Genomic DNA, 16,449 nt, shown 5'->3' with positions numbered 1-16,449 from the left:
AGAAATTAGTCAACTTTAAAAAACTAAATTACTTGAACAACAAGGTCGTTGTAGTATAGTGGTAAGTATTCCCGCCTGTCACGCGGGTGACCCGGGTTCGATCCCCGGCAACGGCGCTTTTCTTTTTTCAATTGTTTTTTCAATTGTTTAGCATAGAAATGTCAATTTTTGTTAAGCTGTGCTTCTTTTATTTCGGAGAACTTCATTTCGACTAGAAATAATGAAACCAACCTAAATAAAATAAAGTCGATTGAAAATAAATAAATCTTATTCAAACCTAACCAATCTATGATGGACACGTCGTTTTCCACGATTTCGACATTTCAAATTACATCCACCTCAAAATGAAAAAAATAAAATAAAAATAATAGCGGCATGTAATTAAGAGGTTGGTGCCCTATTAAAAAGGGTATTCGAAAATAAAACAAACACGAAACTTGGTTGAAGAATGGTTAAGGTGTGTGGTGTTCCTTCCAAATATGAATGAATTGGATTACGACCCAACAAAATGGTTCCTGTTTCGATATTGTGACTCGCTATTCTCTAACGTCAATATCAACTAACCTATCTTATTCGTTAAAAAAAAAAAAAAAAATTAAGCACTACGAGCTTATCAACTATGACTTAAAAGAGTTACTATATTCCATATTGGTTGGAGAGGAGAACGAAATACTCTTGCAGTGTAAAAACTTTTTCCTAACAGACGCATTTTAAAACTTAGAGAAAGCTCGTAACATAAAGTTCAAAGAGGACAATATCTGCTAGCGGTAGACTTAGTCTTTTTTTTTTTTTTTTTTTGGTNGTTTTAAAATTTTTGGTTAAAAGTAAGAAGTTGAGCCATATGCAAATAAAGGAAAACAAGCGGCGTTAAGGCTATATAGAGTCACCATCTCATCATTATAAAACCCTCCACGCCTCCCTTCCATTCATTTTCACGTCACACAATTCTAGGCCAGGAAGATGTCGAAGCTCGTGTCTCTCTTCTCCATCGTAGCGCTCGTGACAATGTCCCTTCTCTCCTTCTCTGAAGCTCGTCCCATCGCTACATCCACCGCCACTTTCCTCGACCTCAACCATATCGCGCATCAGGTACTCTAAAATCTCAAATCTCTTCGATCATGAGTTTATAAAGAATACATCTCTATGAGTATAAAGGCTTCAAAGCAAAGCCATTCTAGAGGTCCGTGATTCTTAACAGTTCCATCATGAAATTAATGTTTATTAGGTCGTTTCTGAAAAGAGTCACGACGATGTTTGCGAGGGAGGAGAGACAATGGAGTGCCTGGCTAGAAGCACGTTCGAGGCTCATACCGATTACATCTATACCGATGATACCAAGTCATGAGTGGCTGTATTCCGACCATTGCGTTCATAATTCACCACACATTCCTCTGAAAAAATGAGGATACATTATTATTCCTCTGATTAATACAGTTTGATAATCAAATAATATTAATAATTATTTTTATATGTCTCTTATGCTATCCTCACCCTCACCTAATTCCGTAACAAGAAAGAGTTAGGAATTGAAGCGGTTTACCATCAAATTATTCGGTCATTTTCGGGATATTTTCTCAACCACTCGCATGCATTTCTTATTTTACAGCAAATTTTTTTAATATAATAGTTTAAAAAATAAAATTAAAACGTGTATAATTTTATATGAAAAATTGTAATTCGAGTGTTTATGCTAAATTTTGAAGTGTATAAATTAAAAGTAAAAGAAAATATAAAAGAATATTTTTTAAGATTATTTATTTGAGATATCGAATATTTAAAAATGCATAATAATTTAAAATATTTAGAGTATGGGCCAATTAATAAATATAAAATTGAAATTCAGACGACTACATGCATTACATGCTTAATATGTGCACAAAAGTTTTTGAAAACATTTTAAATGGTGTCACGAGCTTAAGCTCATAATAAATTCTTTTAAAACGATAACGTTATCAGTCATAGTAGAAAAATAAATAACATAAATTCAAATCAAAATAAAAACAATATCCCAATCTAAGTTAAAGGCTGTTAAAATAGCCAGGAATGTAAATGCCAGAACTCTGGTTCTATGATCTAACCTAAAGGCTATTATAGGTAACGAGTGTCCGATATTAACAGCTCTAGAGAATGCTCGTCTGACCATGAAAGGGACCCAGGAGGTGTACGAATCGATTGGTGGGTCCTACTCACACATGTGGATCATGTATATCACGCCTTCCATCTTCCATTGATTTAATATTATAAAATAATCTCCATTTTCTCATATGAAAAAATGATCCATAGTCATCTTGTTAGTTCTATATGGGGAAAAACACGTAGTTATAAAGAAATAATGTAGTGGTGATAAATCGAAGGAATATATGTCGATTGGTGTAAAATTATGTTCATATTATTCATAGACTTATAGCTTGTAGTGCAGATAGAAACTAGTAGGCATGTGACACCCGAGTAAAAGAAGACTACATCTGTGATATCTTACATTGGTTGGGGAGGAGTGGATTGTGGAAACCTCTCCCTAGTAGATGTGTTTTAAAGCTTTGAGGGGAAGATGAAAGCCCAAAGAGGACAATATCTGCTAGCAGTGAACATGAGTCGTTACAAATGGTATCAGAGTCAGATACCGGACTATGTGCCAGCGAGGAGGCTGTTCCCCGAAGGGGGTAGACACGAGGCGACGTGCCAGTAAAGGCGCTGGCCCCAAAGGGAGGTGGATTTGGTAGGGGCCCTACATTGATTGGAGAAAGGAACTAGTGCCAAGGACGCTCCCCACATTGGTTGGGGAGGAAAATGAAACACCCTTATAACTTACTCTTTGTGATGGTGTGAAAACCTCTCCCTAGTAGATTCATCAGATACCGAATTCAAATTTTGAAACCAATCACAAACGCAACTAAAATTCATCGAAAATAAATCAAGCTTATCCAAATGTAATGTATGGTGAACAGTTGTCAAAACAAATAGAAGCATCAAATACATGAGAGATTAGAGATTGGTGCCGTATTGAAGAGGGCATTTGAAAACAAAACAAACACACATAATGAAGAGAAACAACGGTAGGAAATGTACGAGTGTGTGGTGTTGCTTCCAAATATAAATAAATTAGATTACGACCAATACTATTTGAATATGAGGTTGTTTGCTTCGTATCAATTCTCATTCCCAAGATTATCCGATAAATCAAGACAACTCATTTCAGCATGTTTTATTCTCACTTACATGTATCTCTAGACAAACCACGTCTAACCATGAAGTTTCTATGATTGAGTCATCGAAAAGGAAGGTGCACTTTGAGTTCTTATGATTGAACCATAAAAAATAAAGTTGTACCTTGTTGGCATAGGTAGTGACTTTCAATTATAGTAACCCTTTCTTAATCATTCTATCTTCACGATCACTCATATTCACGTGTCACAAATAAGTTGTTGTGGTTAGTTATATTGAATGGAATGAGTATGCTAATGAGTTTGATTCTACTTTATAATTATGATTTGATATAATTAGCATATCATGTTAGAGCTAAATATATGTGTCACGCTCAAAACATCAAATATTTGCATGAACCAAACCTTAAATGAAAAAATTTCACTGAAACTAGTAAGTGAACTATGATTAGTGCTAAGGTATTTAATACTGAATTATAGTTTATGATATATATCATATTTGATCTTGACAAATATCTAAATATTTGCTTCCCTTATGTACGTATCTAGTATACATTTATTACTCTTTCTAAACCACTCTAAATAGAGAACTTCCAATAGAGAACTTCCACACAACATTTACTAAATGGGCGATCAAAATCAAAGAACCATAGAAAATCTCCAAACAAACCAAACATAAAGTATGAAGTTGAGGAAGCAAATCACAAATCAGAGAATGACATTCTATGAATTCAGCATAAGACATTGGGATGTTCTAATTTTTATATTCAAGTGCATCTTTTCATTCGTCTCTAAATTAGACAGTTGTTTCGAAATTTCAAGTCTATCAGTTTTGATAAGTTTCTAATGTGTTGGAAAGGAAATGACCGGTATCGCTTAGTTGGTAGAGCAGAGCACTAAAAATCTTCGTCTCACCGGTTCAAATCTGCTATTGAAAATACGTCTAATGTGTCGGAAACGAAATAGCCAATATAGCTTAGTTAGTAGAGCAGATGACTCAAAATCTTCCTATTACCCGTTCAAATCCGCTATTAAAAATACGTCTAATGTTGCGAGTTCAAATCCGCTATTAAAATTACCTAATGTATCGGAGAGGAAATGGCCGGTATAGCTCAGTTAGTAGAGGACTCAAAATAAACAAATATTTGAGATTGACTGAACAGCAAATCTGTGTACGTTATGATTTTAGCAAATATTCTCGAATAATTAAAAAAAAAAAAGTTGCCACGTGTATAAATAAGAAAAATCAAACAATTAATTAACCATTTTATTTTTAGTTAAATTGAAGATCAGCCATGTAATAACAAAGAAAGAAAAGATAAATATAGTAAAGCCAGCAAAACAAGCGGTGCAACGTTGAAACCCTCACCAAATCATTCTTATAAAACCCCCAACAAAACAGGCATCCTCCACGGCTTCACCGCATTCATTTTCAGGACCCAATTCCAGGCGAAGATGTCGAAGCTGGTGGCTCTCTTCTCCATCGCAGCACTCATAACAATATCCATTCTCTCCTCCTCCACCGAAGCCCGTCCCATCACCACAACGCCCACCGCCACCCCCCTCGACATCAGCCTAACAACTCATCAAAAGGGTCATGATCCCATCACCACAACGCCCACCGCCACCCCCCTCGACATCAGCCAAATCACTCATCAAAAGGGTCATGAAGATGTTTGCAAGAGAGGAGAGACAGAGGAGTGCCTGGTTAGAAGAACCTTAGAGGCCCATTCTGATTACATCTATACCGACGCTATCAACTCATGATTGGATGAATTATTGTTCCTCTCTCATTACTACACCTCATAATCAAATTATTATTATTATTATTATTATTATTGTGTTGCAAATCCATCACCAAAAAACCAAATTTACCTCTAAATTAAACCATTTTGTAGTATTTCCTTAAGCTTAGAGGATCTCTAATGGCTCTTTCAAATTATTGATGTATGCCTATATGAAATGATTATGTTATATTTTAATGATTATCATGAATATTGTGATATGATATATTCGTGCGTTCGTTTTTAAATGTTTTGTTATACTAGTTATTGCAAACTATAATGTTTTATATAGACATTAAATGAACAAAAGAAATGTTTGTGCATGAAATATTCTCACATTCTCTTCTTTTTTGGCTCTTATGGGTCCATAACCTATACATTAAAACATTTAGTGTATGGTTAATGTGTTCGAAAATGAAAGCACTCGACGAGGCAAAAAATTAAGAAAGTGGTATAAGCATGGTAGGTTCTATGTGTACAAAGGTGGTCACACACAACTATTACACATATACCATGTTAGGTTGAATGGCACTATGACTTGGGTCACAACTTATTTATAGATGTGCATGACCTCATGTATTTATAGATATGTATAACCATAATTACAGTAACAAACCATAATTATAGTAACAAACCATGAAATTCCAAACAAGTAAGATTCTCCTAATTCATGGTAACAAACAAGGCTAACAAACAAAACAAGTAAATTAGTAGATTCTAATTTAGGACAGTAGATTCTCTTGATTCATGATAACAAGTAAATAAGTACAGAAATTCTCCTGATTCATGGCATTAGGTTCAAACAAGTAAATCAGTAGATTCTTCTGATTTATGGTAAAAAAAAAACAAGTAAATCAGATTCATGGTAACAAACAAGTAAATCGGTAGATTCTTCTGATTTATGGTAAAAAAAAAACAAGTAAATCAGATTCATGGTAACAGACAAGTAAATCAATAGATTCTTCTGATTTATGGTAAAAAAAACAAGTAAATCACTAAGATTCTCTTCATTAAAAAGCAAGTAAGATTCTCTTGGTTAAAAAGTAAGTAAGATTCTCTTGATTCATGGTAAAAAAAAGCAAGTAAGATTCTACCATTTAGGGTAAAAAAAACAAGGAAATAAATAGATTCCCCATATTCCATTTATTACAATTAGTAGTTTCTTGCAAGGAAAGCCTCTTTCTTTCTCCGATTCAGGGTCAGATGTTTTGTGTGTAATAGTCTCTCAGTCGAAAAACCCCTCACGGAAAGAGGTTTTGTGTGTAATAGTCTTTATGAGGCAAAATTCCCCCTTTAAAAAAGACCTTTTGACAAAATTCCTTAAAACAAAACACTAAATGAAGTGTCTTTATGAGGCAAAATTCCCCCTTTAAAAAAGACCTTTTGACAAAATTCCTTAAAACAAAACACTAAATGAAGTGTCAGACCTTCGGCGTTTGCGCACAGTGGATGGTGCCTTACTAAACTGTTCGTATCTCTGTAAGTAAGTAAGCAAAAACCTTTACAGAGAGCCCAATGATATTAAAGAAAAATTGCCGAAAACCTTAATATCACGGTGGGATCTTACTCGCAGTGTCAGACATAAGGAGTATTTAGCTTCTTTGAGCTTCTTATATGGTCAAAAAACACGATAATGCGAGACTTAATAAGCTTTTTTCCTCACTCACCCTGCAAAATGTGGTCACCCTTAAGGATGTTGCAGTCACCGAAGGTAATGCCACTACGCCTTCGGCATTGGCACTCAGTGGATGGAGCCNCTCAGTCGAAAAACCCCTCACGGAAAGAGGTTTTGTGTGTAATAGTCTTTATGAGGCAAAATTCCCCCTTTAAAAAAGACCTTTTGACAAAATTCCTTAAAACAAAACACTAAATGAAGTGTCTTTATGAGGCAAAATTCCCCCTTTAAAAAAGACCTTTTGACAAAATTCCTTAAAACAAAACACTAAATGAAGTGTCAGACCTTCGGCGTTTGCGCACAGTGGATGGTGCCTTACTAAACTGTTCGTATCTCTGTAAGTAAGTAAGCAAAAACCTTTACAGAGAGCCCAATGATATTAAAGAAAAATTGCCGAAAACCTTAATATCACGGTGGGATCTTACTCGCAGTGTCAGACATAAGGAGTATTTAGCTTCTTTGAGCTTCTTATATGGTCAAAAAACACGATAATGCGAGACTTAATAAGCTTTTTTCCTCACTCACCCTGCAAAATGTGGTCACCCTTAAGGATGTTGCAGTCACCGAAGGTAATGCCACTACGCCTTCGGCATTGGCACTCAGTGGATGGAGCCTTACATGAAAGATTGTGTCCCGGATGCTATATGTTAACAACCACGTCAACCATCACATCTGAGTTTCACCACGCAATCTTAGTAAGGAGTAAGGAGGGAGCCTATTCACTGTCTAACGTCAAACCTGGGTATCTCTACGCCGCGCTGCTGGCCTTATCACAGCAGAAACCGAAGGAATTGCCACTACGCCTTCGGCTTGTGCGCACAGTGGAGGGTGCCTAACCGTAAAGGAGGGTCCGGTCTACGATGCCACTGTTAAACACCTAGTTTCCGGAGGGTTAAGGAGTGAGGTATACATTGGTTTGAGTTAGTGTTTCTTGATGTTGGAGGGGTATGATATCTTTTAATGTGTAATGTATGTTTGTATGAGTTCATGTAGTCTAATGGGTAACAGTTTGTGTGGAGTACTTTTGGTAAAAAACAGATTCTCCTGATTTATGGTAAAAAAAAAGTGAATAAGATTAACAAACAGGTAAAGTAGATTCTCCTAATTCATGGTAACAAACAAGTAAAGGAGTAGATTCTCCTTATTCATGTTCATGGTACACAAACAAGTAAATTAGTAGATTCTCCGGATTTAGGTTAACAATAACAAATAAGTAAATAAGTAGATTATTCATCTCCTGATTCATGGTAACAAACAAGTAAATAAGATCCTCCTAATTCATAGTAACAAATAATCCTGATTCATAGTAACAAACAAGTAAATAAGTAAATTTGCTTGATTCAGGTAACAAACAAGTAAATAAGTAAATTTTCCTCATTCATGGTAACAAACAAATAAATAAGTAAATTCTCCTCATTCATAGGAACAAACAAGTAAATAAGTAAATTCTCAAGTGACGGTAACAAATAAATAAATCAATAGATTATCTTACTATATATAAATATTATCTATTCAACGTTTATGAGTAAAAGAAACTTGAATCCCCTACATTTGGTCCGGGTACATGCACATGAATCAACGAGACAAATTTATTAGCGTACCACTAAACCTGACTATGGTCTAGTGCATATTCATACTGAATGTACCGAGAGGAATATTATAAATTCTTTTTGCCATAAAAAAAGGAAAAAAAAAAAAGAAAAAAAAGAAATGGATTTGTTAGAAGAACACATGATTTATGAGAAGGTGAAGTTGGGGAAGGTGGCATTTGGGCCGACAACGAGCAATGTTCTCGTGTCTGATAATTACCCAACTCCATCTGCACGTGACTCTAACTATATCAACATTCAACCCTTAATTTTATTAATTTCCCCCAACCATGTGCTCCTAAAAAGGAAACCAAAATTCTTTCCCATCCATGTGAGACTGGTTCATGTGAGAATTCACATTCCACACCTGCTTCGAGACCCAGTGTATTCGTTAGCACTCGTTCGCTTCTTCAATCGATGTGGGACCCTCGAATCCATCTCATTCAGGGCTTTGGAACCTAGTGTACTCGTTAACACTGGTTCACTTCTCCAATCAATGAGGGACCCACCAATCCATTCCATTCGAGGCCTAGCGTCCTCCCATTCAGGACTTTGAAGCCCAGTGTCCTCGTTAGCACTTGTTCACTCCTTCAATCGATGTGGGACCCTTCAATCCATTCCATTCGAGGCACAGCGTCCTTGCTCGCACACCACCTTGTGTCTACCTCCTTTGAAGCTCTGCCTTCTCGTTCACACATCGTTTGATGTTAGGCTTTAATACTATTTGTAATCATCCAAACTCATCGCTAGTCGATATTGTCTTCTTTGAACTTTCCCTTTCGAGCTTTCCCTCACAGTTTTAAAACGCTAGGGAGATAAAAAAGCTATCTTTTATTGTATAGTTCTGGTAAGCTTACACTTAGAAATGAAGATGGAATCCGGGTAATTTAGAGTACACAATTTCAATAGCTCTGATGATCTCTGTTTTACCTCTTTATTGCACCCACTTTGTATCACAAGCAGCAACTTCGCCGCCAATCCTGCATCCACCGCAACCACCGCGCATTCCTCCGGCGCCACCTTGAAAACCGCCCATAAAATTGACAACGCAAATTCAGTACAAATCTCAGATACTTTCATCAACAATTTCACCAACTTCTTAATCGTTTCTTCACAATCTTTCAACGCTAATCTTCCCTCTGGAAGAGACGACAAAACCTCGAGAATGTAAAGCGCTGATTCCAACCCATCGCCGTTGAAACTGGACAGAGCACCGCCGAGTTTCGCGACGGCGCCGATGCTTACCAGTTGCTTTTTTATGGATTCGTTTGAACAGAGTGATCGGAGTAAACTAAGTCCGGCGGTTACTCCATTTGGGTGTTTTTGATCCTTCACCATTCTTAACAATCCCACGAGTAAGCTCAAACTTGAAACGCTCTCTGTTCTTGAATCGTCACCGTCCGTTAATTTCTTGATGAATTTCGTGCAATTGATCTTGGTTTCGATGGAGCCTTCGTTTAAAATATCTGCAATTAGTGATATTCTCGTGGGTTGAATCAAATTGTTCTTTAACTCCGAATCGAGATCCAAATTTACGAGAATCCCCACGGCTTCCGACCCAACTGCGTGGGAAGTGAAAGAACCCAAAAGGGAAGAGATTACAGCGACGCCGCCGTTGTCGACCACCATCTTCTTGGCGGAGGAATGGGCGGCGACGACATGCCGGAGATCTTTCAGGGACTGAACTCTAGCTTGACCCTTGACCTTCTTCAATGAATCCAAAAGCTCTGTTACTCTCCCCTGAACGTCCTCTGATTTCTTCTTGAACGCCAAGAACTTCTGCGAAAACCAGGTGTGAATCAACTGGTGAAGGGTCCGATTGGGTGTAAGGGAATCGTCCCAAAGCTCTTGCATTGTTGTGGGGCAAGTCAAATGGCCTAAAGAGAACCATTTCTGAATGTTGCACCGCTCGTAGGTCTGCCCAGAACAGAGTGTCACCGGGTCTTGCATTGGCTCGAGAGAAATTGGGCAAATGAACACCGATGGGACCTCTATCGACGATTCCAGCACCTCAATCATCTCCTTCAGATCTAACTTCTCCCCACCGCCACCGCCACCGCCAACGCCGCCACCGCCGCCGAGAATCCCATCTTTGACGACAGTTTCCAGATCTAGAATCTGCGCTCCGCAAGCTACTACAAGCTTGGGATCCCCTTCTCTCCAAGTAGAAGGCTGGTACATCGGCATTATAGAAAACCCTTGTGTACACTACACTACAGTGTCGCTCTCATTGACAATCACAGGCAAAAATGTTTGCTTTTCTTCGTTTTTTTGGTCTCTTACTTTATCTGAGCTTTCCCCTGTTTTCCTTCTTCATTACACTAATCCAAAGCTTCCTATTCAAGCTCTCAAAAATGGCGAAATAGTCAAACCCAGAACAGAAAAATCATGACCCACATCGGAAATGACGAAATAATCAAACCCAGATCAGAAAAATCATGACCCACATCGGAAAAGTAACAGAAACCAAAAGAAAATCAACAGAGCGGAGGAGAAGGGTTAAACACTTCCACAAAGACTGCCCTTAAAAACCCTAAGAAAAGCCTTCATTTTTGTAATGCTGCAGAAGGACCGTGCAGTCTTCTCTCTTGTGTGTGTGTCCAAGAACATCTGCTGGAACGTGGCCTTGGTTTTGTTTTTTTTTTTTGGTAATAAAAGGACACGTGTCAGTAGATGGAATGAAAAAGGGAAGTTTTTCTTCGTAATTTGAAGCAAAGCAGTCAAAGCTAAGAGCGAAGACCGAGATTTGGTCGTGTAAACAAAATAAAACCGGTCTTCTAGATCTCAGAATTGGTCAAACCTGCTCACCTGGCACTTTTTACAATTTATTTAACTTATTTATATTATATATATATATATCTCCTTTTCAGAAACTGATTTATTAATTTATTTAATATTTAAATCCTTGTTTTTCAAAATCTCATAGATTCGTTGCTGTTTGATCTTATCCACTGCTGGTGCTGACTGTGCATGCCTTTATTTTGCGGATTAATTGGGCCTTCGTTGAAGCCCATTTTAATCTGTATGGGCTTTTCGTGACTACTATTGGGCTTTGTGCATGCCTTTATTTTGCGGATTAATTGGGCCTTCGTTGAAGCCCATTTTAGTGTCTGTATGGGCTTTTCGTGACTACTATTGGGCTTTGTGCATGCCTTTATTTTGTGAGTTAATTGGGCCTTCGTTGAAGCCCATTTTAATGTCTGTATGGGCTTTTTGTGACTTTACTATTGGGCTTTCGGCCCATTTTAAAGAAAACCTTAATTTAATAAATTATTACGTAAGTCCATGACATTGTTTATAAAATATTTTGAAGTATTTTTCGTGCATAATAGACACATCATGTCGAGTATACAGTGACAAATTTCTACTATTTTAATTTTTTGTCGGTCTTCTTTGATGCGATTGGCTAAAGTCAAACTATCAATTAACTAATATATAAATAATACGTGGGATATTTTGAACGAGATACTCTCTACTTGGACAACTAGACTCTAAAATGTCACTTCGCCAACAACCTTCCTATATTAAATAAGACGTAAAATTATACACGTTTCATCATGGTTAGAGACATGTCATTAAATTTCATCTTTGTTGAAGCATCTAGTAGTGATCGAAATCTGCCCACTATTAATAAACCCATTTGAGATACGTAAGTTCTTCTTTCTTTTTTCACGTTATAACCTACTAGAATACCCTAATTTAATAATTTATTCGAAGAACGCTTTGAAATTTAGGAAACTACATATGATATAGTTCTTGGACGATGAAAGTCCCACATCGACTGATTTAGAGAATGATCATGAGTTTATAATCAATGAATACTATCTCTATTGGCCTCTTGGGAAGCTCAAAACAAAGTCATGAGAACTTATGCTCAGAGTGGACAATATCATACCTTTATAAATAGTTAGTAAATACATTCCTTTTTATGTCAACGAATTTTATGGTAGATACTCACATCAATAATAATTGCATTAAACCGAACAATTATAAAGGCTATTAATTAATGAAGTTAGGTATGCATTTAAATAATGAAAGTTAATTAGGATTGATATGAACATGATCATATTAATTCAAAGTAACTCTTTAAATTTGATTTATATTTATTGGTTTAATGATAAGATATTGTATTTCATTTCCATGCGGCTGCCAACAGAATTTGTGGGTCTATTAAGGCTTCATCTTTATCTAATAATTGCTGGTTTTTTCATGATTTTATTTGAATTCCGCCGCCAACGTGCAAATTAACAATATTTTATTTATTTCTTTTTTATTTTTATTTTTTTATATCCATTCATTGCCCATATGCCCAAAATTAATATTTATTCTTTTACTTTATTTGAGATAATTTATAGTGGTGTGTAGATACGAGATCAATCAATAACCGGTTAAATGAAAGTAATAATTGTTTTTGATGATATTATCTATTTCGAATGTAAATGAAATATACGATCAACCAACATTTTTCAAATTTGAAAAAGGGTTAGAAGAAATGGTCGATCCTAATGCATAGAGATACAAATGGTTCAATGGAAGCAAGAATTTCAAGTAGTGTTCACTTGATTATGTATTAACCAATATTCGATTGATTGGTCTGAGGTTATCCATGAAAAAAGATTCCCGCTTCTTCTGTACTAGCCACACTTTCTGTCCCTTCGTCTGGTCCAGCTTCTTGCACTCGCTGCCAACTTGCTCGCAGCACCTCTGCCTCTGTCTTGCCATCTACCACAACCGTCGATGGAGACGAAGAAATGTCTGATGACAGACAAGAAGAGGGTGTCAAATCTATATTACCAGAGCATGAACTAGTACGGGAAGAAGCCGCGGTGGTATACTTTTTTCTTTCAGAACCTCGCCTTTTTCTTTCGGTTTCACTTTATTTAGTAACAATCTTTACTTAATAAATAATAATAATAACTTTATTGAAAATAGAATATGTTTTTGTTTACAAACTATGAGTTTTAGAACATAAAATCCATCAAATTCGTTTCTTTTTGTCAAAGTTTCTTCTTTTTTTGTCTAATTCACTTGGGTTTTCGAAATATCCTCATTCATACGTCCCAGATCCACATCTATGAATTGAAAGGTAGGAATTATCAACTCTGCAATCAGTTGTAAGAATCAATGTCGTTCATTTGAAAAAATTAAAACCCTTCCTACTGAATGATCGTGATACTTCCTAAAAATCAAATTGGGTTTTAGCTAATAATAGAATCATTTTATTTTATTAGAGATATTTTTGAAAAAAAAAATGAAAAAGTCAAGAACTTTGAAATATTAAATTGCAGAGAAGAGGTTTGGTGTTTAAAATTTTGACGAAGATCAAATTCGCATGAAAATTTCAAATCTAAGATCTTTTAAAGTTTGAGAAAGGCGATGAATGATTCATCAAAATGGGTTGGATAAGGCTGAAGAACTTTTAAAAAATTCACCTGTTTATGAATCTTCACAAGTCAACTCCACCATTATTTCTAGCTCTGGCCGACGCTTTACGCCAATTCCCCACACCTGCTCGCTTTCATCGCCTAATTTTCTTCCAAATCAGGCTGCTCCAATCTCCACTTTTCCTCTTTTTTTTTTTGATTTATTTCATCCAACTTCGATTCCCTCCCCTGTAATCGACCATCTCTGTTCCCAAATCTCTCTCAGTAATTTCATCGAACACTTTGTGGGCATTCCAAATGAGCACCAAAGCGCACAATCGGAGCAAATTTATGCGATTCGTTACACTACCCATCAGAGCTCTTGGCAAGGCCAAGGATTTGTATGTACGAAGCATCATGGATTGTGCTCCGAGAGTTAGCCATGGCTACCCATCTGGCCAAATGCCCGTCTTGCCCAAAAGTTACAGCTCGCGATCCTGCAGATCCAATGAAACCGATGATTTCAGAGAGCTTGTTAAGGCCGCTTCTGTTAGGAGTATGGACATTAAAGATGTCGACGCCGATGTTGTTTATCCACAGAGGGTGAGACAGTCCACAGGGCTGCCTAAGAGTTGCAGCGTTGGAATGGGTAGGATTGATGAAGATAGTGCTTGCGAGTTTGAAGGTGGCGTGGAGGAGAAGGGTGATTTGGTTTATCCAAGGAGTAGAAGCTACGCTGTGACGAGTACAAAATCTGGGGCTTGATTTTCGTTGTCTCTGTTTTGCATAATTGTTCTTGAAATTTATGAATAATTTGGAAACGAAGAGGAGGGATTACCTTTAATTGGGGATTTTGTTGGTTTTNGGGAAGAAGCCGCGGTGGTATACTTTTTTCTTTCAGAACCTCGCCTTTTTCTTTCGGTTTCACTTTATTTAGTAACAATCTTTACTGAATAAATAATAATAATAACTTTATTGAAAATAGAATATGTTTTTGTTTACAAACTATGAGTTTTAGAACATAAAATCCATCAAATTCGTTTCTTTTTGTCAAAGTTTCTTCTTTTTTTGTCTAATTCACTTGGGTTTTCGAAATATCCTCATTCATACGTCCCAGATCCACATCTATGAATTGAAAGGTAGGAATTATCAACTCTGCAATCAGTTGTAAGAATCAATGTCGTTCATTTGAAAAAATTAAAACCCTTCCTACTGAATGATCGTGATACTTCCTAAAAATCAAATTGGGTTTTAGCTAATAATAGAATCATTTTATTTTATTAGAGATATTTTTGAAAAAAAAAATGAAAAAGTCAAGAACTTTGAAATATTAAATTGCAGAGAAGAGGTTTGGTGTTTAAAATTTTGACGAAGATCAAATTCGCATGAAAATTTCAAATCTAAGATCTTTTAAAGTTTGAGAAAGGCGATGAATGATTCATCAAAATGGGTTGGATAAGGCTGAAGAACTTTTAAAAAATTCACCTGTTTATGAATCTTCACAAGTCAACTCCACCATTATTTCTAGCTCTGGCCGACGCTTTACGCCAATTCCCCACACCTGCTCGCTTTCATCGCCTAATTTTCTTCCAAATCAGGCTGCTCCAATCTCCACTTTTCCTCTTTTTTTTTTTGATTTATTTCATCCAACTTCGATTCCCTCCCCTGTAATCGACCATCTCTGTTCCCAAATCTCTCTCAGTAATTTCATCGAACACTTTGTGGGCATTCCAAATGAGCACCAAAGCGCACAATCGGAGCAAATTTATGCGATTCGTTACACTACCCATCAGAGCTCTTGGCAAGGCCAAGGATTTGTATGTACGAAGCATCATGGATTGTGCTCCGAGAGTTAGCCATGGCTACCCATCTGGCCAAATGCCCGTCTTGCCCAAAAGTTACAGCTCGCGATCCTGCAGATCCAATGAAACCGATGATTTCAGAGAGCTTGTTAAGGCCGCTTCTGTTAGGAGTATGGACATTAAAGATGTCGACGCCGATGTTGTTTATCCACAGAGGGTGAGACAGTCCACAGGGCTGCCTAAGAGTTGCAGCGTTGGAATGGGTAGGATTGATGAAGATAGTGCTTGCGAGTTTGAAGGTGGCGTGGAGGAGAAGGGTGATTTGGTTTATCCAAGGAGTAGAAGCTACGCTGTGACGAGTACAAAATCTGGGGCTTGATTTTCGTTGTCTCTGTTTTGCATAATTGTTCTTGAAATTTATGAATAATTTGGAAACGAAGAGGAGGGATTACCTTTAATTGGGGATTTTGTTGGTTTTGTTCTTCTGTGTTCATGTAAATATTGTAAGTTTTTTGTTTTAATTGTGTGGGTAATGGTAGATTATTTGTAATCAAAACATGGAAAGTAAATTGTTGATTCTGAATTGATCTGAAGTTCACTTTATTTAGTTTTCAATTTTGGCGTCAGAGTCGGACAATGATTGTAGTTGATGTTGGAACCATTAATAGCCGACACAAAATGAGTTTCCTCTTTAGTTTCTTGGTTTGATGATTTGAATTCTAAGGGAGGGAATGTCAATTTTGGTGCAGGACAATAATGGGATGTGTTTGTAGATTGGTTGGAGCGAGAGATTCTACGTTGGTTAAAGAGGAGAACGGATTGGAGTTAGATTCTACTCAAAATTTTGTGGGTTAGGATTGGAGTTAGATTCTACTCGGAATTTTCTGGATTAGGATTGGAGTTAGATTCTACTCAATTATGTGAAATCAGAATAAGCATCTGACTCCTTCATGCAGGCCCCACTTGGTTCGGGGGGATATAGCTGGGGGATATAGCTCAGTTGGTAGAGCTCCGCTCTTGCAATTGGGTCGTTGCGATTACCGGTTGAATGTCTAATTGTTCAGGCAGTAATGAT

At 36.9% G+C, this 16,449-nt stretch overlaps 4 protein-coding genes and 1 non-coding gene across 5 annotated transcripts; 4 read left to right on the top strand and 1 right to left on the bottom strand.

Moving 5' to 3' along the window:
• The first annotated feature begins 44 nt into the window (after window positions 1-44).
• Window positions 45-116, top strand: TRNAD-GUC. The gene has a single exon. It is a non-coding gene; the product is annotated as a tRNA-Asp (tRNA).
• Window positions 117-917: 801 nt separating this feature from the next.
• On the top strand, window positions 918-1,470 carry LOC111799102 (phytosulfokines-like). Its single transcript, XM_023682505.1, has 2 exons — window positions 918-1,089; window positions 1,226-1,470. The coding sequence occupies exons 1-2, from the start codon at window positions 961-963 to the stop codon at window positions 1,343-1,345; spliced, it is 249 nt and encodes an 82-aa protein (XP_023538273.1). The 5' UTR covers window positions 918-960; the 3' UTR covers window positions 1,346-1,470.
• Window positions 1,471-9,025: 7,555 nt separating this feature from the next.
• LOC111798203 (U-box domain-containing protein 30-like) lies at window positions 9,026-10,833 on the bottom strand. The gene has a single exon (XM_023681211.1). The coding sequence runs from the start codon at window positions 10,394-10,396 to the stop codon at window positions 9,041-9,043; it is 1,356 nt and encodes a 451-aa protein (XP_023536979.1). The 5' UTR covers window positions 10,397-10,833; the 3' UTR covers window positions 9,026-9,040.
• A 3,057-nt stretch (window positions 10,834-13,890) lies between these two features.
• On the top strand, window positions 13,891-14,337 carry LOC111798793. The gene has a single exon (XM_023682126.1). The coding sequence runs from the start codon at window positions 13,891-13,893 to the stop codon at window positions 14,335-14,337; it is 447 nt and encodes a 148-aa protein (XP_023537894.1).
• A 580-nt stretch (window positions 14,338-14,917) lies between these two features.
• On the top strand, window positions 14,918-15,977 carry LOC111798173. The gene has a single exon (XM_023681174.1). It carries the CDS (start codon window positions 15,307-15,309, stop codon window positions 15,751-15,753), a length of 447 nt encoding a protein of 148 aa, XP_023536942.1. The 5' UTR covers window positions 14,918-15,306; the 3' UTR covers window positions 15,754-15,977.
• Window positions 15,978-16,449: the final 472 nt, after the last annotated feature.

The sequence above is a fragment of the Cucurbita pepo genome, chromosome LG07, assembly GCF_002806865.2.
Source record: "Cucurbita pepo subsp. pepo cultivar mu-cu-16 chromosome LG07, ASM280686v2, whole genome shotgun sequence".
In the NCBI taxonomy this organism is placed as follows: domain Eukaryota; kingdom Viridiplantae; phylum Streptophyta; class Magnoliopsida; order Cucurbitales; family Cucurbitaceae; genus Cucurbita; species Cucurbita pepo.
Note: the sequence above shows the minus strand (reverse complement) of the source record. Positions and strands in the feature narration are given on the sequence as shown.